At 48.0% G+C, this 19,895-nt stretch overlaps 6 protein-coding genes across 6 annotated transcripts; 2 read left to right on the top strand and 4 right to left on the bottom strand.

The window, feature by feature from the left end:
- The first annotated feature begins 1,033 nt into the window (after positions 1 to 1,033).
- Positions 1,034 to 2,791, top strand: LOC127763496 (aspartyl protease family protein At5g10770-like). The gene is made up of 2 exons (XM_052288221.1): positions 1,034 to 1,225; positions 1,317 to 2,791. The coding sequence occupies exons 1-2, from the start codon at positions 1,096 to 1,098 to the stop codon at positions 2,576 to 2,578; spliced, it is 1,392 nt and encodes a 463-aa protein (XP_052144181.1). The 5' UTR covers positions 1,034 to 1,095; the 3' UTR covers positions 2,579 to 2,791.
- An 888-nt stretch (positions 2,792 to 3,679) lies between these two features.
- On the bottom strand, positions 3,680 to 6,319 carry LOC127763495 (aspartyl protease family protein At5g10770-like). Its single transcript, XM_052288220.1, has 2 exons — positions 5,978 to 6,319; positions 3,680 to 5,868 (listed from the first exon to the last, which is right to left on the bottom strand). Exons 1-2 carry the CDS (start codon positions 6,120 to 6,122, stop codon positions 4,607 to 4,609), a joined length of 1,407 nt encoding a protein of 468 aa, XP_052144180.1. The 5' UTR covers positions 6,123 to 6,319; the 3' UTR covers positions 3,680 to 4,606.
- Positions 6,320 to 7,957: 1,638 nt separating this feature from the next.
- LOC127764255 (uncharacterized) lies at positions 7,958 to 9,399 on the bottom strand. Its single transcript, XM_052289108.1, has one exon. It carries the CDS (start codon positions 9,089 to 9,091, stop codon positions 8,204 to 8,206), a length of 888 nt encoding a protein of 295 aa, XP_052145068.1. The 5' UTR covers positions 9,092 to 9,399; the 3' UTR covers positions 7,958 to 8,203.
- A 696-nt stretch (positions 9,400 to 10,095) lies between these two features.
- On the bottom strand, positions 10,096 to 13,220 carry LOC127763848 (protein-tyrosine-phosphatase IBR5-like). Its single transcript, XM_052288647.1, has 5 exons — positions 12,852 to 13,220; positions 11,482 to 11,581; positions 11,170 to 11,227; positions 10,979 to 11,085; positions 10,096 to 10,626 (listed from the first exon to the last, which is right to left on the bottom strand). Exons 1-5 carry the CDS (start codon positions 13,089 to 13,091, stop codon positions 10,325 to 10,327), a joined length of 807 nt encoding a protein of 268 aa, XP_052144607.1. The 5' UTR covers positions 13,092 to 13,220; the 3' UTR covers positions 10,096 to 10,324.
- Positions 13,221 to 13,314: 94 nt separating this feature from the next.
- On the top strand, positions 13,315 to 19,780 carry LOC127763849 (mavicyanin-like). Its single transcript, XM_052288648.1, has 3 exons — positions 13,315 to 13,385; positions 18,358 to 18,926; positions 19,000 to 19,780. The coding sequence occupies exons 2-3, from the start codon at positions 18,737 to 18,739 to the stop codon at positions 19,359 to 19,361; spliced, it is 552 nt and encodes a 183-aa protein (XP_052144608.1). The 5' UTR covers positions 13,315 to 13,385; positions 18,358 to 18,736; the 3' UTR covers positions 19,362 to 19,780.
- Positions 13,828 to 18,102, bottom strand: LOC127763847 (65-kDa microtubule-associated protein 1-like). Its single transcript, XM_052288646.1, has 10 exons — positions 17,882 to 18,102; positions 17,110 to 17,291; positions 16,788 to 16,991; positions 16,101 to 16,358; positions 15,773 to 15,988; positions 15,524 to 15,679; positions 15,102 to 15,413; positions 14,927 to 15,014; positions 14,606 to 14,754; positions 13,828 to 14,419 (listed from the first exon to the last, which is right to left on the bottom strand). Exons 2-10 carry the CDS (start codon positions 17,161 to 17,163, stop codon positions 14,087 to 14,089), a joined length of 1,770 nt encoding a protein of 589 aa, XP_052144606.1. The 5' UTR covers positions 17,164 to 17,291; positions 17,882 to 18,102; the 3' UTR covers positions 13,828 to 14,086.
- Positions 19,781 to 19,895: the final 115 nt, after the last annotated feature.

Below are 19,895 nucleotides of genomic sequence, written 5' to 3'. Positions count from 1 at the left end.
TTTTTCTAGAAAATCTTGAGCTGCAATTAAGAGTCTGAAATTCATAAGTTAGCATGCAAGTGTTTTTAAAGAGATTTCTTATATGACTCCTTTTGTATTTTCAAAAGCAAACGAACTTAAAATCTGACTTAAACACGGATCTGTATTTTTAAAAATGAATGAACTTAAAAACCGACTCAAACGCGGATGACGTACCAAAATACCGATAAAAACATCTTCAATTTTTATAATAGTAGAGATTTGTTCAATTTTTCCTGTGATGTAATGAAATGGCTTGTCTTCTAGTTTCTTATGCTTTCAATTCAGATAGAATTTGTAAAAACATACCACTTCAAATTTTTGTTCTTTTTCTTGTTTCTGTATTTTTCTTATCATGCGTTCTAAAGGGGGTCTTATTATGTATCAATTAGCATCGGTTAGTATCAAGTATCAAAAAGTGTGGTTTCATCTTGTAAGGGATATCCCCTCGTTTCTTGCAGTTTTATAATAATGAAAATGATTTATATTTCTGGCTTCTGTGCTAAGGCACACAAATAAAAAAGAGACGATAGGTGATGGGACAAACCCTCAAGGGCCTCAACTCCACATTATTATTAACTAGCGTTATATCAAATAGATTCCGCCAACAATTCTAATAGAAACTATTTAGATGATATGTAAAAAAGTGAGAATATATTCTCAAGGATGAGAATCCATCTTCTCAAGCAATTCAGATCTACTGTAGTAGTATTGAAGATACATTACTACTCACTGACATTTGGGCTGTATGTCCAGTGCTACAGAGGACCTCACTCCTTCTCAAGTATCATCATGTATCAAAGAGTATTTCAACGAATATCATTGCGTATCAACGAGTACCATCGAATATCAAACTATTCGTCGTGGTGTATCAACAAGTATCATCTAAGCTTTGTTTACTGAGTCAACTGCGAGTCTCCGTCAATTAGTAGGTAGTAACATGGTTTGCGTGCTATGGCATTTCGTGCGTTTGCATGCACGCATGAAAGTCTATCCTCTCTCTATATATAAGTTGATAGGAATTTAAAGCTGCAATTATCTAGCTGATCAGCTTGCCTAGGAAGCAAGGAATTAGCCATGGCTTCTGTTTCGCCGCTACTGCTTCTCCTCTTGTGCAGCTACCACTCTGTAGTTGCTCATGCAGGAGATGGACAGAGTTACAAGGTTCTTGAGCTGAATTCTGAGGCCGTCTGCTCCGAGCGAAATGGTGACTGTCCATGCAAGCGCATAGTTTTTCTGCAATTTTCGTGTGGTTTTTCAGTGAAATTGTAATCGTTTTGGTGCGTCAAATTTTTCAGCGATTTCGTCGTCGTTGAGTGGAACCACGGTGGCGTTGAACCACCGGCACGGGCCATGCTCGCCGGTGCCGTCGTCCAAGAAGAGGCCGACCGAAGAGGAGCTGCTCAAACGCGACCAGCTCCGAGCCGAGCACATCCAGCGGAAGTTCGCCATGAACGCCGCCGTCGATGGCGCCGGCGATCTCCAGCAGTCGAAGGTGTCGTCGTCCGTGCCGACCAAGCTGGGCTCCTCCCTGGACACGCTGGAGTACGTCATCTCCGTCGGGCTCGGCACGCCGGCCGTGACGCAGACGGTGACCATCGACACCGGCAGCGACGTGTCGTGGGTGCAGTGCAACCCGTGCCCCAACCCGCCGTGCCACGCGCAGACGGGCGCGCTGTTCGACCCCGCCAAGTCGAGCACCTACAGGGCGGTCTCCTGCGCCGCCGCCGAGTGCGCGCAGCTCGAGCAGCAAGGCAACGGCTGCGGCGCCACCAACTACGAGTGCCAGTACGGCGTCCAGTACGGCGACGGCTCGACCACCAACGGCACGTACAGCCGCGACACGCTGACGCTGTCCGGCGCCTCCGACGCCGTGAAGGGATTCCAGTTCGGGTGCAGCCACGTCGAGTCGGGATTCAGCGACCAGACCGACGGGCTCATGGGCCTCGGCGGCGGCGCGCAGTCGCTCGTGTCGCAGACAGCGGCGGCGTACGGGAATTCCTTCTCGTACTGCCTCCCGCCGACGTCGGGCTCGTCCGGGTTCCTCACGCTCGGCGGCGGCGGCGGCGCGTCGGGGTTCGTGACGACGCGGATGCTCAGGAGCAGGCAAATCCCGACGTTCTACGGCGCGAGGCTGCAGGACATCGCCGTGGGCGGGAAGCAGCTCGGGCTGTCGCCGTCGGTGTTCGCCGCCGGGTCCGTGGTGGACTCCGGCACGATCATCACGCGGCTGCCGCCGACGGCGTACTCGGCGCTGTCGTCGGCGTTCAAGGCCGGCATGAAGCAGTACCGGTCGGCGCCGGCCAGGAGCATCCTCGACACGTGCTTCGACTTCGCCGGCCAGACCCAGATCTCCATACCGACCGTCGCGCTGGTGTTCTCCGGCGGCGCCGCCATCGACCTCGACCCGAACGGGATCATGTACGGCAACTGCCTCGCGTTCGCCGCCACCGGCGACGACGGGACCACCGGCATCATCGGGAACGTGCAGCAGCGGACGTTCGAGGTCCTGTACGACGTCGGCAGCAGCACGCTCGGCTTCCGGTCCGGCGCGTGTTGACCGGGGCGGGCGGCGCGACGCCGGCGCCTGGCGGGCCGGGCAACACGACACACGTAGAGGCCAAGAGGGTAGCAGTAGGTTGCTCTCATGTGGTCGTCTACTTGTTTGTGGTTGCGAGGTAAGAGTCGTGACGTGTGATGATGACAAGATATAATGATATATATTGCAATTGTAATCCAATATCTAAAAAAAAACAACCAAAATATTATATTAGTCCCTAGCTCTAAAAAAATATTATATTAGGAGTGAACTTTTCATGATTTTTTATGAATAATAAAGACTTTATACTGATTAATTCGATCGTTTGATTCCCAATCGACGGATGCATCATTAGTGATCCAAGTGTCTGGCCAATAATTAGTGTGTGAGAATGGTCTTGGTGATTCCCAATGGACTACAGTTTGCCCTTCTGATTTACCAACAGAATGTTAGATTGCACGTAACTGCGTATGGTGGCACTTGTGCAATTTTTATTTTGTTTTTCTGTACTATTCTTTGTTTTGGTTTGATTCTTTCGAATGGATTTAAGAGAACTGATCCATATGCTCCTCCGTTTTTTTTGAGATGCTACCATTCATCATATTCAAAAAATTGATATAAATATTATTTTATTTTGTTATGGCATGTTTTATTATTAAAGGAATTTTAAGTATGACTTATACTTTACATATTTACACTAATTTTTTAAGGAGATAAATGATCAAACATTATTAAAAAAATTTAACGGCATTATCTATTAAAAGGGATGTACTATATTAATTTTGTGGTGGAGATTTCGATATCGTCCACTCTGTTCACCAGAACATATGTACCCCATCTCTCTATTTCTTACTCTTGAGGACCAATAGTCTTGGATAATAATGGGATTTTGGTATGAAACATCAATTCTATTTTCTTTTCCTTTGGAGCACCGGAAAGCAGCTGTCAAACTGATACAGAATTGTGCCACCAAAGAATCCCTAGTAGAGTACACATGGCATTTCAAAGAGAAAATCATGTTATTCTCCTAGAAAACATCTAATGGATTCTTCTTCTGCTATCTCATAGTCTACTTGTTGCCTTATAGGTTAATGTTTTGTTCTTATTTTTTTATGTCTACAAAACGAAAATGTTAATTCAAAACTTAATTCAAAAGTTAATTTTGAGGTTTTAATTTTTTTTTTAAGCATTGACTTTAAACCGTTACAACACATGCATGAAAGTATTTCTTTTTTTTTTGTAAAATTTATTTTATCATGGCTTGTCAGCCGTATATCAAACAGAGTTTATAGGCTGGTCCACGTGTATCCCTACTAATTTTTTTTTGTGTATTTGCTATGACCCTAGTATTCTTGTGCTTTATCATCATGTGAGTTCATAATTTGTGATGTTTTGTTCTTAGTTTTTTATGCCTGCATATATTAAGAGTTATGCATTCCAAAGAGGAATATCTTCGGTATAAACATATTTGAAATTGTATATGCTCTAAATTGTTCAAACTATAACTCTATGGCCCTTGACTTTCACACAAATATCAGGTGAATGTTCGGCTAACAACCATCAACAATACAGATCCAGCATTATCTACGAGATTAAAAAAAAGATAACGTTTTCTCTCTGGGCCTTGGGCCACAGCAGCCACAATGCACAACAGAACGAGGTGGCCCCACAGTCCCACACGTCCCCCTAAGTGTCCACTAGTTTTAGACTTTTAGTCGTAGCACATCAGTTGAGCACCGTGCCACTGACCACGACGCACCAAATCAAACCAAGCGTGTCAAGCGCCTAACACGTGCACATGGTTAGCCCGTTTAACTAATTTATTATTATTACTCTCAAAAATCGTATATCCACTAACGAAAGTACTATGCCTTACAACCTTTGTGTATTTGTGTACTATGTACTCTCCTACTACTAGTGTTATGTTATGTATATGCGCCTATCATCCTCGTGTACGTACGTACATTGTACGCGTATATCTATACACCTATACGCCATGTACGTACTATAGAAGAATACTGTCGTGGGTGAGTTGTTAGGATGGATCGATCAGCAGGAGGCGGGCATGAAGCCGACGGTGCTGCCGTCGAAGCGCACCTCGAACGAGCGCTGCTGCACGTTCCCGAGGATGGACGCCTGGCTGTCGCCGCCGGTGGGCGCGAACGCCAGGCATCCGCTGGTGAGGATCCCCGACGTGCCGAGGTCCATGGCCGCGCCGCCGCCGAACGCGATCGAGATCGTCGGCAGCGTCACGGTGCCGTACCGGGTGAAGTCGTAGCAGGTGTCCAGGATCCCCGTCGCCGGCGCCGACGGGTAGCCGTAGGGGGCCATGGCGGCGCGGAACGCGGACCGCAGCGCCGAGTACGCCGTGGGCGGCAGCCGCGTGACCACCGTGCCCGTGTCGACCACCGCGCCCGACGCGAACACGGACGCGTCGATGCTCAGCGGCTGCCCGCCGACGCTGATGCCGGCGAGCATCACGATGTAGTATGTCGGGTCGTTCGACGCCGTCAGCAGCGGCGTCGTGGAGAAGCCGGTGGTGCTGCTCGGCCCGCCCAGCGATATGTAACCCACGGAGTTCTGCGTCGGCGGTAGGCAGTAGGAGAAGACGCCGCCGTAGGTGCTCGACGCCTGCGACACCAGAGACTGGCCCTGCCGGCCGAGGCCGAGGAGCCCGTCGACGCCGGCGAAGAGGCCCTGCTGCGCGTGGCCGCAGCCGAAGAGGAACCCCTTGAGCGCGTTCGACCCGGTCAGCGTCAGCGTGTCGGAGCTGTACACGCCGGTGGTCGTGGACCCGTCGCCGTAGCTGACCACGTAGCCGCACTGCCCGCCGGAGCAGCCGTTGGAGTACAACGCCAGCTGCGAGCACGACGCCGCGGCGCACGGCACGGCGGAGTAGGACGACGACCGCGTCGGGTCGAAGAGCGGGTCCCTCTGGCTGTAGCACGGCGGCGAGGGGCACGGCTTGCACTGCACCCACGACACGTCGCTGCCGGTGTCCACCTCCAACGTCTGCGCCACCGCCGGCGTGCCGAGGCTCACCGTCACCACGTACTGCAGCGTGCCGATGGAGAACCCCAGGTTAGCCGGCACCGTCGCCGCCTTGGATCCCGCCAGCTGCATCCCCGGCGCGGCGGCGGCGGCCCCCGACACCCTCCTCTGTATGTACTCCGCCCGCCGCTGGTCCGCGCGCAGCGTGTCGAGGAACGACGGCGGCGATCCCAGCGCCGACGCCTTCCCCGCCGGGGCGCACGGCCCGTGCCGGTGCGTCAGCCGCAGCACCGCCGACGTGCCGTTCCGCGGCGAGGCAGCTGAAACTCGCAACGAATCCCAATCTTTCATCACAATCCGGCCCCAAAAACCAGAAGCAACAGTTCGATCTCCCCGCTCGCTCGCTGTCTACTACTACTAACTACGTACCTCGTCCAGGGAGTTCGTCGGCGCAGGTGGAGCTCACCGCGAAGCTGGATGTGGAGACGGTGACGTAGCTCCTCGCGGCGTCGGCATGGCGGGGCAAGAATCCGAGGCCGGAGAGGAGGATCAGCGTCAAGAGGAGGAGAGCCATATGCTTCGCTTCGCTTCGCCGCGCGCGCGCGCGTTGGCACCGAGCGGGAAGGGGACGGTGTGGCTAAATAAGGCGTGGTAGCACCACCAGTTGGCGCGTCGGCGGCGGCGGCGGTGGTGCGGTGCGAGCCCAACCCATGACGATGACCATATGATGCGGTTGCGCTGTGCGATTGGAATTCTTCGTTCGTGTTGGGTTGTGGGGGGGGGGGTGGTCCCGTCTCCCACCGAACCGAACCGAAGCGAAACGCGACGCGATGCGATGCGACTTTGCGAGTCTCGTTTTGGTGCGGCGCCAACGAAGGTGGGCTTTCTGCGCGCGTCAGATGCGAACGTATTATTGCGTTGATGGACGATGGATGATTGGAGAATGGCACGTCTTTTTTGTAGTCGTACGGTTTAGCGTATCGGCGCCGGCAAGCTTGAGGCTCAAGCTTAGTATAGTTCTGGTACTAGGAACTAATCCCAATCCTAAAACTTTTTTTTTCCTGATGATATAATTCTCATAACCTGTCAAATTGGTGTCTGAAATTTGAAATCTGAAAATGAACTCTACTAAAGTTTGCATATGGTTCTTTCAGTGCCTTTACAGTTTCTCAATCGATTCCTTTTAGAAGTAGTACCTTTTACATGAAATGAAAAGGATGCTCAAAGTCCCAAAGTTGTGTCACACAACTGTTACGCTAACTGTTCGTCTCCCTGACGGAGACCTTTATCTACCGCTATTTTCATCGGTGGCGTAAGGGATCTATGGCCGTGAGCGCGACACGACTGATGTGCCAGCAAAATACCCAAGTTTTCTTCTCCCGTCCCTGCCACTGTTTGCACCCTGCGTCTCCCCAAAATTCTCTTCTCCTTCGCCGACATGCTGCGAGCCTGCACACTGATGCTGGTGTATCGCAAGGCTGACGACTTCGCGTTGCTTATCGCAGCGTGGCTCTCTTGAGATTGCTGGTCTAACCGCCCGGATTATCCGCCGGGTCAGTCCTGTCCTGCAATTCGTGTACAGTGGATGGCCGGTCTGCATACGTCTGCATATGTATATGTAGTGGTGCATTGCCGAACATTGGACGAGTGGTTTGACATGGATTGGGTGGGTCCTGAACGATGAGCAATTGAGCATGCATACTTAGGTAGTTGGTACTCCTACTTGGTAGTGCCTTGGTCACATGCAGAGCACTTGTCTTCATTCTGGTCTACTGGGAATTTGGATAGATAATGTTGGTTCGTAGTGGAGCAGGCAATACCCGGGTTTGGTGCTTCTTGAGTCCCTGATGACTGAAAAATCACAGGAGTCGCACTGCATGACTAACCGGCAGTTTCATGGTCGACCGGTAAAACAGGCTTTCAGGCGGAAGTGCGTGTGCCAGAATTTGAGTGGTACAGTCTTTTTCACAAGTGAGGAGTAGCAACACGCTTTCACAGGAGGTTGGCAGCCATGCATCACGATCCAGTGCAGTTGCGAGCATGAGACTGTTTGGTATAGCTTCAGCTTCAGTTCCAGCTCTCCCTTGGAATTGGAACTCAGCCAAATAGTTCTAGCTCCACGTAAAATAGAAGCGGAGTTGAATGGAGATTTCTCACAAAATGAACTGGAGAGGTGGAGCTAGGTTTAGGCAGCTCTACAACTCCACTTTAGATCCAACTCCTGGAGTTAAAACTCTACCAGACAGACCCTATAATTGCAACTTAAGCAGTTGTTCGGGAGTTCTTAAAAAAAAGCCAGTTGCTTCGGCGGCACATGATAGAGAAAGTAAGGGCCTGGATCATTGTGTGACTGTAGCAAAAATATATATTTTATACATTTTGTAGCAATGAATGTGAATCGTTAAATCAAAATATGAACGGTTGATTACTTACAGTCCTTTTTAGTACCAACTGTATTTTATCTCAATCCGGTAGGCATAGGTATCTGAATTTACAGTTTTCAGATAACCCACTCTTGTTTTATCCGCCAAATAAGCCATCCAAAATATACAAATTGTACAGACACTAAAAAAAAAACTCACTACAGAAAGCAAAGAAGAGTGAGGGTTCACAGTGATGATTGTGATGCAACCACTCTGCATCACAACTCACAACTCATAACCCTCTGAAAAATGGTACCAATCTCTCCTTTCCGATGGCCATCTCCCTGCGCCCAATCTCCATTCCGCAACGCTTCCGGCCGCCGGACGGCGCCGTCCTAGCTCCCTCCGGCGGTGCCGCCGCCGCCACTCGCTCGTACGGTGCGGACCACTTGGCCTGCACGTACCGCGCCCGCCTCCACGGCGGCAGGTGCATGCCCGCGCCGCGGATGGACTCCGCCGCCGCGGCGCACATTGCCGCGGCGACCCCCCTGAAGGCCTCGGGAGTCGCGACGAGCACCGGCGGGAGCGAGAGGAGGAGGTCCTGGTACTCGGCGCTCGGCCTCGCGATCTCGAACTCGCCGGCGACGTTGACCTCGACGATGTAGCGAGCGCGACGCCCCGTCGCCGACGCCGCCGCCGTCACGTCCACGTACTCGTGGCTGCCCGCCGGCACGCTGCCGGTTCTTTCCCACGACGACCTGCACACGCCGGCGTCGAACCCTCGGGCGCGGAGCCGCTCGACGACTCGCTTCCGGATCACGTCGCCGCCGTTGCGAACGGCATCCCGGACGGCGCGCTCGGCCTCGGCGCGGATGCGGGCGGCCGCCGCGTCGGACGTCGCGTCCGCTAGCGCCTCGCGCAGCGCGTCCTTCCACTCGGTAGGCTCCGGCTCCGGCGACGACGACACGCCGCCCCTCGCCGTGGCGTCCGCGCCGCGCTCGCCGTCGTCGTAGAACTCGTGCACCAGATCCACCAGGAGGTCGTCGTCGTCGTCGTCTTGATCACGCCGGAGGGACGCGGCACCGCTGGCGAACGGGCCACGCAGCCGTGCCCTGGCCGCCTCGTCCAGCACCGCCGTCGCCTTCTTGTACGCCATCGGCGACGGCCGCGTCGCTCCCATCCAACACGCCAATCGGGCGGCGCGCGATCGCCGGGTTGCCTCGATCGAAACGAGCACTGCACGCGGCGGCGCGAACAAGATTTGTTGCCGTGTGCCGGCAAAGCCGTTTCCTTTTCCGTTGCAGGTTCGGGTGGATTGGCGTCTTGTACGATACGAGGCGGTTTTATATATGTTTCGGTGTGTGGACGCCGGGGCGTTTGCGCGGCTAGGTTCGTTGGTTTTTACAACGTCCAGGTGCAATGAACCTTGTACGTCCAGGTGCAATGAACCTTTGTACGTTCTGTATGTCCAGATGCATCTCGCTATAAGGTTTCAGAATCAGAATTGGTTGCGGCGTACGGAAGCATGTGAGAAACTAAGGCCCCGTTGGTTTTTCAGTTGGACGGATATTTTCATAGAACGCGAAACGAGAATACATATACTAGCATATGATTAACTCCCTCTATGTTTTTCATATGACATTGGCTAGTTTAAATTTATACTAGCCACATCATACATATATGTATGGAGGTAACTAACTATCAAAATTAATAAATAATTTTACTTGGTTTTTTAAACAACTTCTACATAAAAACTTTTTATATGAAAAGCATGTGCTAACGAAAAACGATAAAGTTAAAGTTTAGAGTTGAGAAAAAGAACTAGCCTAAGAATAAACTATTGGTGATATCTTTTCGCTTATGCTTAGCAACCAAAATTTAAATTTGCAACCTTAAATTTAAAACTGATTTTGAGGTTTTTTTCATCAAAGTTTATATTAAACATTTGCTTTTATATCACTAAGAACAAGTATATACAAATTATATTCACAAATTACTTTATGTTTGCAAATATAAGAGTTTCATTAATAAGCCAAACGATGGGCCGATGCTGGTGTTAACACTATGGTTTGTTTGAAGGTGCCCTGATGTTAACGCTATTGGCCGATGCTGCGTCCAGATACACTATGCATGACATGCGTACGTAATAGAAGTTTCAAGGTTATTCATGGGACTGAAAAAGCGTGCCATCATGATTAACTTAGTCTATTGCATATAAACCCACAGGTCCATTTGCCATGATTGGCAGTCAGTGCATATAACCCTGATCATTTGCCAGAACCATTCATCAATTCTAGAGACCATCTAAATAACATCCCATTTTGCATATCAGATATGCCTGGCAGTAATATCCATTCACTAATCACTACAGAGGAGATTGAACATGTCAGGTCCTCTTATGAGTTATGACTTGTTATGAGCTGTCCATCGGGTTATCACCTGAAGTTGGTGCGGGCGCGCCATTGTCGTCCATAGGAGTGTTGGCCTCCATTGCTCCAAAAGTAAAATTACTAGGAATATTACTTGGGTTGACTCGCTCGAAGATGGACGGCACGGGCTGCTGGTTGAATACGGGCGCTTGGATGTCACCTGCCGGTTTTGGGAAACCAAATCCAAGAGGACGAAATGATTCAGTTGGAACCGACGATTGAGCAGGTGCGCCAACATTGGGTCCGAAAAGCTTCTGTTCATACTCAACGAGCTGATGCTGTGAAGCTGTATATATAACAAATAGGTTACTGTTAGCTCATGATCAAACATTTGGATTAACCATCAATTCATAATGTTACTTGAAAAACAAAAGGCGAAATCTATAAGAACAAAAAAGCTTGAGTAGTAGCTATGCATAAGTACTAGGGCGCTACTATGCTAGGTAAATGAGCCACAGAAGCTTTCAAAGCTTATCTATGTAAATTTAAGAGCCTGTATAAGGTCCCCGTCAAGCACTGATGCTACATCCTATTTTGCAAAGAACATCTCGCCAAGCACCTATATTAATTTGAATAGGGGTTGGCAAAGATTTTTCAGGCATGAAAGAAGAAATAAATTATTTGGTATGGGATCATACCATCTGTCAGTTGCACCTGTGGTCGCCGGTCTTTCACCCATTGGTAAGACTGTGAAAGTCTCCATCCCCTAGATTTCATCAAGTAGCCTATTACAATAGCTGCAGACCTGGAAATTTTGTACCAGAGAGGTATTAATCGATCATTCACAACAATGCTAACAACATGAATGCTCACAACACTGCTATCACACCTGTTTTTTCCAGACATGCAATGGACAAGAACACGTGATGTCTCCCTTTCACACTGTTCTGCAATGGCAGATAACGAAACAAATGATAAAAACAAAAACATCCACCATTTGTTTCTAGTTTAGCACTGCCCAAGCAAACTACAGCATAATTCCTACTACAGGAATGCATTTCCATTGGTTCAAATGTCAAAACAAGCACAGAGACTATCTACTGGAGTACGAATTCAAGAAAAACTTGAAATTTCACAGGGAAAAAATAGAGATTTCATTCCATTCCAAACAAAAATGCTCAAAGAATAGAATGGATTTTACCTAAAAACCTGTTTGCACCATCAAAATCCAAGCTCCTCTCATCCTGAATGCAGTGATAAGTGAAAGAATTCCGGTAGAGATTCTGACAATCTGGCACAGTCTGCGATATATGAGAAAAATGCTTACATGATTAACTAACTAATAGAGGACCAGTATAATACTAAGATATCAGTTTATCACAATAATGTATTAAAAATGAAGAGGGCTATGGTACCAACATTTCTAAGCTACAAAATGTCCCCAACTTTTCTTTACTCCGCATTTTGTCAAATCTCTTTGTTTCTCTTGTAGGATAAATCATGTTTAGTGAAAAGACATATGTAAAGTTCATAAAATACAAACATGGCACCACAGCGGCACGGTCATCCCTGATAAAAAGAAATATGCAGCAGAACTACAACTTTTAGGCCTATAGGGTGTAAGGAGAAATTACTCAACCAACAAGCAAGAATACATTATGAGCATACGATGCATATCATCCAAAAATAGGAAGATAATTAGAATATGAGCGAATTAATTACAAAGGAGTAGAATCTACTTCAATCTAACATGACCCAATTATCAATCTACCCAGTTGTGATTATGTGTTTATCTTTACACTTTCTTTCGATCAAGTCCCCTACCCCAATTTGTCTCAGATATCTAGTTTGAAGAAACTCTTTACACTAATTGTTTTCCTTGTTTCTAAAAGGCTAATCATTCATTAAAAAAGGCCAACCACTCAGGGGGAAAAATATGCTTGATACATTTGGTACTGAAAAGGCAGGTCATAAGTAAGGCTCCGTCTGATTCAATTGTTTGGAGGGATATTTTCAGCGTACGCAAAACAAGAAAACTCATTAGCACATGCTTAATTAAGTATTAACTATTATAAAATTGAAAAATATTTTTTTAACAACTTCTATATAGAAACTTTTTGCCAAATGCACCATTTAATAGTCTAAAAAGCATGCTAACGGATAACAAGGAAGTTGAAGTTTGGAGTTGAGAAAAAGAACTGGCTATGAGGGCATGATATACCATCAAACAAATGTACAGGAATCTGTGACAATGCAATCAACACATCCCATCCTTCTTCCTTGTTGCAACTTTTCTACCAGCGATAGGAGCGACCACATTGTATTGACCAATGGATGATAACCCTTTCCCTGTCAACATCAAACCTTACCAACACTCTACAACTTCTTCGAGACAACAAGATAAACTTACAACCAATAGTCCACAAACCCTAGAGATACTTCACAAAAAAAAAATATTCTCACCCGCAGAAGGGGAGATCATGACATCGCGCCTCAACTCCATCACGCAGAAAAACAAGTCAAAATAGGAGCGATTGGGATCATGAGAAAGGGGGGCAACACATTACGCACGTTGAGGATGTGGGTGATGCTGAGCGTCTTGAGGACCTCGGAGCGGGAGGCGTTGTTGTAGCTGCCGAGGAAGAGGAAGTCCTTGAGGACCTCGGTGGGGAAGGCCGGGTCCAGCGTCGCCGGGGGCTCCCCGGCCACCGGCCCCGACCGGTGGCCGCAGACCCCGCACCGCTCCCCTTCCTCGCTGTTGTGGTAGTGCCCGCAGATCTCGCAGGGGTTCTCCCTCTCCCGCTTCCTCATCTCGCCTCCTCCGCCGGCCTCGCCGCAGCCGCCGCCGCGCTCGATCGGCCGGTGGTGGTGGTGCGGTAGTCCAGTGGCGGCGCGCGCGCTTGGAGCAAAAGGAAGGGTTCGGAGTTGGGTTTTTCTTTTTTTTTTCTTTTTCTTTCTAACGCAAAGCTTTTCGGCTTTCTGGGAATTTTTTTTTAAAAAAAAAACTTCGGCATTTGGTTGGGTAAAAGGAAGACTGAGCCGTCGATGTGGATTTGGACGGCTGGGATCGTCTCGGCAGTTATGGCGGTGTCGTACTCGTACAAGGTTGGTGAGATTGCGTATGGGCTGATGACTCTTAAGCTAATCATTTTGATGAAGTACAGTGCTAGTACTCCGTACTGGTTATTTTTCATTGCTATGGGATAATACACAAGTTTTAGATAAAACAATATACACTGTGTTATTTTAGTTTTAGGTGTTGGGCGATTAAGAATTTTTTTCAAGAAATATCAATTTAAGATTTCTGCATTGGGAAAGGGTTGAATTAGTGCCCGCCTGCCAGGTTAAATAAGGGTCCTGTTTGGAAGATTAGCCCAGGGCTAATTTTGAGAGCTAATGTTTAGTTATGAATTGGTAGACTAAACATTAGTTTAGGGTGGCATGTGCATGTTTGGATCTATGGGCTAATTCAAGGCTAAAAGTTGGAGAGAGAGAGTAGAAAGAGAGAGGAGAGAAGGAGAGAGAGAACAGGGCCAAGGTCATACCGAACCGGACCCAATGTTGCACTGAACAGACATGTTGTAAAACCAATAAAACTTACGAGAGGCTAATTTTACTTCTGACGGCAAGATTAGAGCTAAACAGCTAATATAAACCGCCCATATGTTTGAACACCACTCAGGCACTAACCACCAGTCAACAGAAAGAAACGACAGGTCTAAAACCTAACAACAAGATACTACAACGAACACAATAAAGGATGTCAAAAAAGACAGAAATCACCATTCATCTGTACCACATCGAGATCATGTCGAGCCAGGAACCGGATCAGCGTCGAAGTTTTCGGTGGATGAGTCTGCAGCTTCCTTGTCTGCAGGAGCTGCTTCGTTCAGTGAAGTTGCCGTGTTCTTCGACGCGCCTTTCTTGTCATCCTTACCAGCAGACCGGCCAGTACTCTTGCTCTCGTTCAGCTGATTGCCGGTTGATAGCCTTCTACTCGGTGTCCCGTTTGATGCGCCACCGTTTGGCTTTGTGCCAGCCACCTTCTTTGCACTGGTCACTCTGTAGGGATTGACCCGTGTTCCGAATGGCCCCTCACGGTCGATGTTTAGTAGCTGTTCCGTCTGGCGTTTTTGTTCCTGGAATGTGAAAGAAATAGAACAGATGATTTTGATGCCAATTGCAACATCTGACTCATCATTTGATTGATCGAAGCGTGGATAAGTAGCTCCACCATAGAATCCTTGTTGACAAGGGCATTTGGATGCAATATCCAGTCGATACTAAGGAGCTTCTGATAGTATAAGAAAGGAAGTGTCACTAACCCGCATTCTTTTCTTCTCTTCTTCCCTCTCTTGCCTAAGAATGACATACTCATCCAGCATTGCTAGCAGAGAAACACCGTCATACATAAATGGCAGCCCGTGATTTTCTTCCCAAGCTCTCGTCTTAGCCACCAGAGTTTCAACAAGGGCTAAAAAAAATTGCTGTCATTAGCAACGAACAGGAAAAACAATATTTACAGGAGAAAAGATATAGCCTATCCTGCATTATGCCCAAATGCAGAGCTTCTTGAGTTGGATTGTGTAAAGCTTAGAATTATCATTTACTGCCAAAACTATTTACTTATGCATCACAGTAGGCACCTGGAATCTTGCTGACTAGAATACGGGCCTTTTCTGCACGTTTGAGATTCAGGTGAGCACCTCGGCCTGAGTTATACCTGTTGTCATCCTGCAAAAGGAATTTCATGCTCAGTACTTCATAGCTTCAGAATATAGGTGGGATAACACGTTTCACTAGTAGTCAGAACAACCATACTCTGCTATAGTCTTCAAGCCAGCTTTCCTCCTCGCATGAGGATATCCATCTCTCAACTTTATCTAATATTTCTTTTCTGCTCAGAGCTTCCTCCTTTGCTTTCAGTATCTGACTATCCATGTCAGCAATCAGTTCTGAAGGTTCCATGTTCCCTGACTCAATCAGTGCCTGTATTTTCTCATGGGCAACTGCTGTGTCTAATACAACATGAGTGCTAGCATAAATATCTTCCAGTATGGCTTGCTTCTTAAAAGCTATTTCTTTCATCTTGCTGTATTTTAGCTGATCCAACCTTTCAACCTCAGTCTGTGCCTGAAATATTGGGTAATGAAGATCAAAATCAAACGAGAAGTAAAAAATATATATGAAGGGATGCTGAAGGTGGTCCAACAAAAGACCAATTAGTATATTGTGTGACTCACTTGATCAATCACATCAACAGCAAGTGCACCAGGAACCATGACCTCCTCAACAGTTGCTGTTCTATTGCACGAAACATGATCAAACAAGCTCCTTTCTTCCACCGGGGTGTCCATAAGATCCCATAGATCATAGAGTTGAGTGGCAAGCTCTTGAAGCTGAATAAACAGTATAAATCATACATGAGATCCAGGATAAGAATGGCTCTTGGTTGCTAAGTATAAAACTGAAAGAAAGAAAATATGAGTTACCTTCTCAAGTCTCAACCTTTTGTCCTCATTAAGAGTACCAATGGTCCTATCAAGTTTTGACAGGGTTTCATTGCTTATGTTCTTGTGTTCGTTACCAATAGAGTCATCTAGACTGCTATGGACTTGAGTTATTGTTCTAAAAAAATCCATCCCAAGCACATTGCATAGATCATGTACCATACCAACATGCTCAAGAACCTTTTCCAGCCTACGACTCTGTGATATTCATGGAAACATATATTATAGTCTCTATGAAACCAAAAACACAGAGATCACCAAGCAATATAAATTACTTATGAAAACCAAATGAAACAGACAAAGTTTGTACCTTCTCTTTCTCAAGCTCTTGAAGCTGTAACTGGAACTCTCGAAGCTTCCGAACTGTCAAATCATCCTCATTAATCTGTGGTAGTGCCACTTGCTGTCCCATCTCCAGAGTACCAGCAATCTCACCACGTATTTGCTCAATTCTTGACTGTATATTAGCTAATTCCTTTATTCTCTCCTTTTTCTTCTTGCCCAATTGTTCAAGTGTTGGAGCTATAGCAGTTAGTTGTTCCTTGATAGTCCGTGCTGTTTTCTCAGGCTGTACAGATAAAAAATTGTCACTTTTGCATCCACTAATATTTAAGCATAATAATTTAGCAAACATGTGAAGTGCCATCTGACTTCTGAACTACAATGCCAGATCCTATTAACCATAATCATCAGTTTCAAGAGGACTTGCACACCGTTACTAAAAAACCAACTGCATTTTTACTGAACTTCTATGCAAGTACTAATAGTGCCAGCAATCAACACCAAACATACTCTAGCATGGCAGAACTGGTAAGTCAAGATGCAAGAAACACAATGACACGGAACAACACGAAAGTGGATCAGTAGTCAGTATTTCAACAACTCATATTTGAATACTGAAAATTTTAGTGAATCGTGCCTGCCTCATTCTTTCCAGTATTAATTCAGACTGAAATTAGCCTATGTGTACTGGAAGAAGACGCGCATATTTACTTACACTTATATCTATGGATTTTTCACCAAGGGCAGAAGCAAGCCTAGCAAGCTCTGTCTTTGAGTAATCCAGTGCCTGGAGAAGAAGATCCCTTGATTTGGTTGCCTGATCAACTTTCCGCTTGTAGACATCCAAACACTCCTGGTCCAGCTGAAATAGAACCTTGTCGCGGTCCTCCTCGCTTTCACCAACTTCATCCCATACCGACTGATAATTCAAAAATAGAAAAGAAGAACCTCTACTTGAACACAAATACACAAGCAAAAAAAAAAAAATCTCTAATGAGTTATGACATGAGCAAGTATGGAGCAGTTCACACGCATACCTGCAGTTTTTGCAGCAATGATCCACACGAAGTTTCACGGAGCAAAGCAGACATTCTGGAATAGGTGAATCCTTTTGTCGGAGCTGTATGGCTCTATAAACTCTTGCTCAAGACAAAAGCAACGGTGAAATGCACTTCAAAACTTGCAAAGGCCAATGCTTAGTCGATCCCGATCTGCCAGGCTGAGCATTTGAATTGGTCAGATATGATTATAAGAGACACATATAACTACTAGCATTTTAAATCGTTCTAGCATCACATCTCCCCCACCAATTGACAGAAATACTATTAAATGCCAATCGCAGAAACAGCTGATGGCCCAAGGGAAAAAACATTAATTACTGCCGCACACAACAACAACAACAAAACAGCTCAATACCTGGGAGTTTCAACAGGCCAACAACATTTATCTCAAACCTAAACAAATCCATCGGTGAAACGCAACCAAAATCGATAATTCATATGGAGATAGCTCTGCATCGAGATCATCTCCACCGAGCACGCAACTGGACCAAATCTAGAACTACAAACAACGCCATTGGTCGACAACTGGATGAAGTTCTTCGGAAATTCCTAAGAACAAAACCACCGAAACCATCGAGACTAACCAAATCAGGGGTCAAGCGCATTCCGCCGCCGCGACGCGCCAATCCCACCACCCAAGCCAAGGCCATCTCTTAGACTCCACTAATCCACGAAACTCTCAGCTCATCCACACACATCAAGCACCAAAATAACCAGATCTCCGTTGCCACGAGCGGCGACGGCTTACCGGATCACGCGAAGACGAAGGAGTGCGACACCGAATGTGGAGGCCCGGTGGCAGGAGAGCCGGAGGCGGCGAGAGAGCTCACCCGCCTCGCCGTCGCCGTCCGGTGGAGTGGCAGAGAGGTCACCGGCGCCAGGAGTGTGTAGCAGAGCGAGAGTAGCATTCACTGCTGCTGCTGCGGTGGAGTCCACGAGTCCGGAGTGGCCAGCGTGGTGACAAGCGCGACGTGGCGGCTTCGTGACCGTCCGATGGGACGACGCGATCATCCGATGGCCTTGTTGGCAGTCCGACGTTGACCAAACTTGACTCGTCCAGAAGCGGGGATGCATTCCCAATGACCTTTCTGGTTCGTTCTATAATGGCTTGTTTGAAGTTGAACAACATAGCGCGGCATGGCATCTCTCCCAAGCTTTTTTTCCCCTGTATTCCTCTCTGAGACTTCAATACTCAAGAGTACTAGTACTCGTGTTCTTTTTCAGGTGTTTGTCTGCTAGTTCATGTAGCGTTGTGAGCATCGAACAAATTGGAATTCGCTGGTTAGTCAAATACTGCACATTAGCTGCATAGCAAATCAAGCGCCTTGCATCACTGGGAGAAAGGAGAAAGCAGGAGATGGCCATTACCAGAACAGAACAGCAGGTTTTAACCTAACATTCTCTCCGTCTTTTTTATGGATTTTGAACCTACCATTCTCGTGATCGAGAGGAGAGAGGACTGGTTGGTTCGAGACATTTGATCCAACCTAAAGCAGCGGTGCGTGTGACGACCGTGTGTCATCATCCATCGACCATACCGCGCGTCCGCTCCTCCCTCCTGCGCCACTCGGTCGTGCCGCGCGCGTACGATTCGTTCGACGACATGGCCATCGTCTCCGTCACGACTGCCACCGCCGCAGCTGGCGTTCTCATCCTGGTTGTCGCCGCTGGAGCAGCAGCGGCCGCCGGAGCACGTCGTCACCACGTCGTCGGAGGTGACCCGGGGTGGGCGGTGGCCTCCGACGTCCTCGCCTGGTCCGCGGACAGGCTCTTCACCGTCGGAGACACCCTCTGTAAGTCCATGACGAATGCATGCGTCGATCTCTGTTCAGTATTCAGTTTCAGAGAACGTGCTGTTGTTGTCAGGGTTCGCGTACTCGGCGGAGGACGGCGGCGTCGCGGAGGTCGGCGGCGAGGAGGAGTTCGAGTCGTGCGACGCCGGGAGCCCCGTCAGGATGTACACGGAGGGGCTCAGCCGCGTCGACCTCGGCGGCGAAGGGTCGAGGTACTTCGTCAGCGCCGACCCGGACAAGTGCGGCGGCGGGCTGAAGCTGCGCGTCGACGTGCGGGCTCCGGTGGCTGGTACGACGCCACCGCCAGGGTCGTCGAGGAAGGGCGACCGAGCTGCCGCTCCGGCGCCCGCGCCGTTGGCGTCCAGCGGCGGCCGCGGAGTCGCCACGTCGCGGACGTGCGTTATGCTGTGCTGCCTCCTGTTCCTGGCCATATGAACATGGAGCAGTGGAGCACGGTGTGTTTCGTCTGATCTGTCAATTGTGGTGTTGTATTCTACCATGTATATCTTCGCCTAGCCTACTTTCGAGAATAAATTTACCGACTTTCTGATCTTACTAGTTCGTAGGCTCGTAGCGAGACAGTCAGGCTGGCCGTAACAACGGTAGTTACCTTGGCCATCCTATGGGTGATATCTTAGGCTCGTAGCGAGACAGTCAGACCGGCCGTAACAACGTTAGTTACCTTGGCTATCCTATGGGTGATGTCTCATATGGCGACATATATGGTGTAATATTGATGATATAATATTTGCAATTGCACAACATAAGTCTCGGAAGAGTAGAAATGCAAATAAGATAGATGTGTAATTGCAGCTATCTTGTGACACTAACCTGGCACGTTGCGCGTCGCAACTCGCAACCAGTTTACATCACAACTCCCAAGTGAACGTGTCCCCGTCCTTCTCAGGTCGCTCGTTTCAGGTAAACTTCAGAACCGGCCAAAAACTGGAATACTTGAGAAATCTGGGC

This window comes from Oryza glaberrima, chromosome 2 (assembly GCF_000147395.1).
Source record: "Oryza glaberrima chromosome 2, OglaRS2, whole genome shotgun sequence".
Taxonomy (NCBI): Eukaryota; Viridiplantae; Streptophyta; class Magnoliopsida; order Poales; family Poaceae; genus Oryza; species Oryza glaberrima.
This window is presented reverse-complemented; position numbering and strand designations above follow the sequence as displayed.

What these genes read in the sequence shown, in the direction of transcription:
- LOC127763495 (XM_052288220.1), bottom strand. Translation starts at nt 6,122, where the DNA reads ATGGCTCTCCTCCTCTTGACGCTGATCCTCCTCTCCGGCCTCGGATTC. An exon ending in CGACGAACTCCCTGGACGAG is followed by an intron (nt 5,869 to 5,977) that starts GTACGTAGTTAG and finishes TGCGAGTTTCAG; the next exon opens with CTGCCTCGCCGCGGAACGGC.
- LOC127763847 (XM_052288646.1), bottom strand. Translation starts at nt 17,163, where the DNA reads ATGTCTGCTTTGCTCCGTGAAACTTCGTGTGGATCATTGCTGCAAAAA. An exon ending in CTGTTGATGTGATTGATCAA is followed by an intron (nt 15,414 to 15,523) that starts GTGAGTCACACA and finishes CCAATATTTCAG; the next exon opens with GCACAGACTGAGGTTGAAAG. An exon ending in GGCTTGAAGACTATAGCAGA is followed by an intron (nt 15,015 to 15,101) that starts GTATGGTTGTTC and finishes TTCCTTTTGCAG; the next exon opens with GATGACAACAGGTATAACTC.
- LOC127764255 (XM_052289108.1), bottom strand. Translation starts at nt 9,091, where the DNA reads ATGGGAGCGACGCGGCCGTCGCCGATGGCGTACAAGAAGGCGACGGCG.
- LOC127763496 (XM_052288221.1), top strand. Translation starts at nt 1,096, where the DNA reads ATGGCTTCTGTTTCGCCGCTACTGCTTCTCCTCTTGTGCAGCTACCAC. An exon ending in CGTCTGCTCCGAGCGAAATG is followed by an intron (nt 1,226 to 1,316) that starts GTGACTGTCCAT and finishes CAAATTTTTCAG; the next exon opens with CGATTTCGTCGTCGTTGAGT.
- LOC127763849 (XM_052288648.1), top strand. Translation starts at nt 18,737, where the DNA reads ATGGCCATCGTCTCCGTCACGACTGCCACCGCCGCAGCTGGCGTTCTC. An exon ending in CACCGTCGGAGACACCCTCT is followed by an intron (nt 18,927 to 18,999) that starts GTAAGTCCATGA and finishes TGTTGTTGTCAG; the next exon opens with GGTTCGCGTACTCGGCGGAG.
- LOC127763848 (XM_052288647.1), bottom strand. Translation starts at nt 13,091, where the DNA reads ATGAGGAAGCGGGAGAGGGAGAACCCCTGCGAGATCTGCGGGCACTAC. An exon ending in GCATCACCCACATCCTCAAC is followed by an intron (nt 11,582 to 12,851) that starts GTGCGTAATGTG and finishes CATATATCGCAG; the next exon opens with ACTGTGCCAGATTGTCAGAA. An exon ending in TGGTGCAAACAGGTTTTTAG is followed by an intron (nt 11,228 to 11,481) that starts GTAAAATCCATT and finishes CTGCCATTGCAG; the next exon opens with AACAGTGTGAAAGGGAGACA.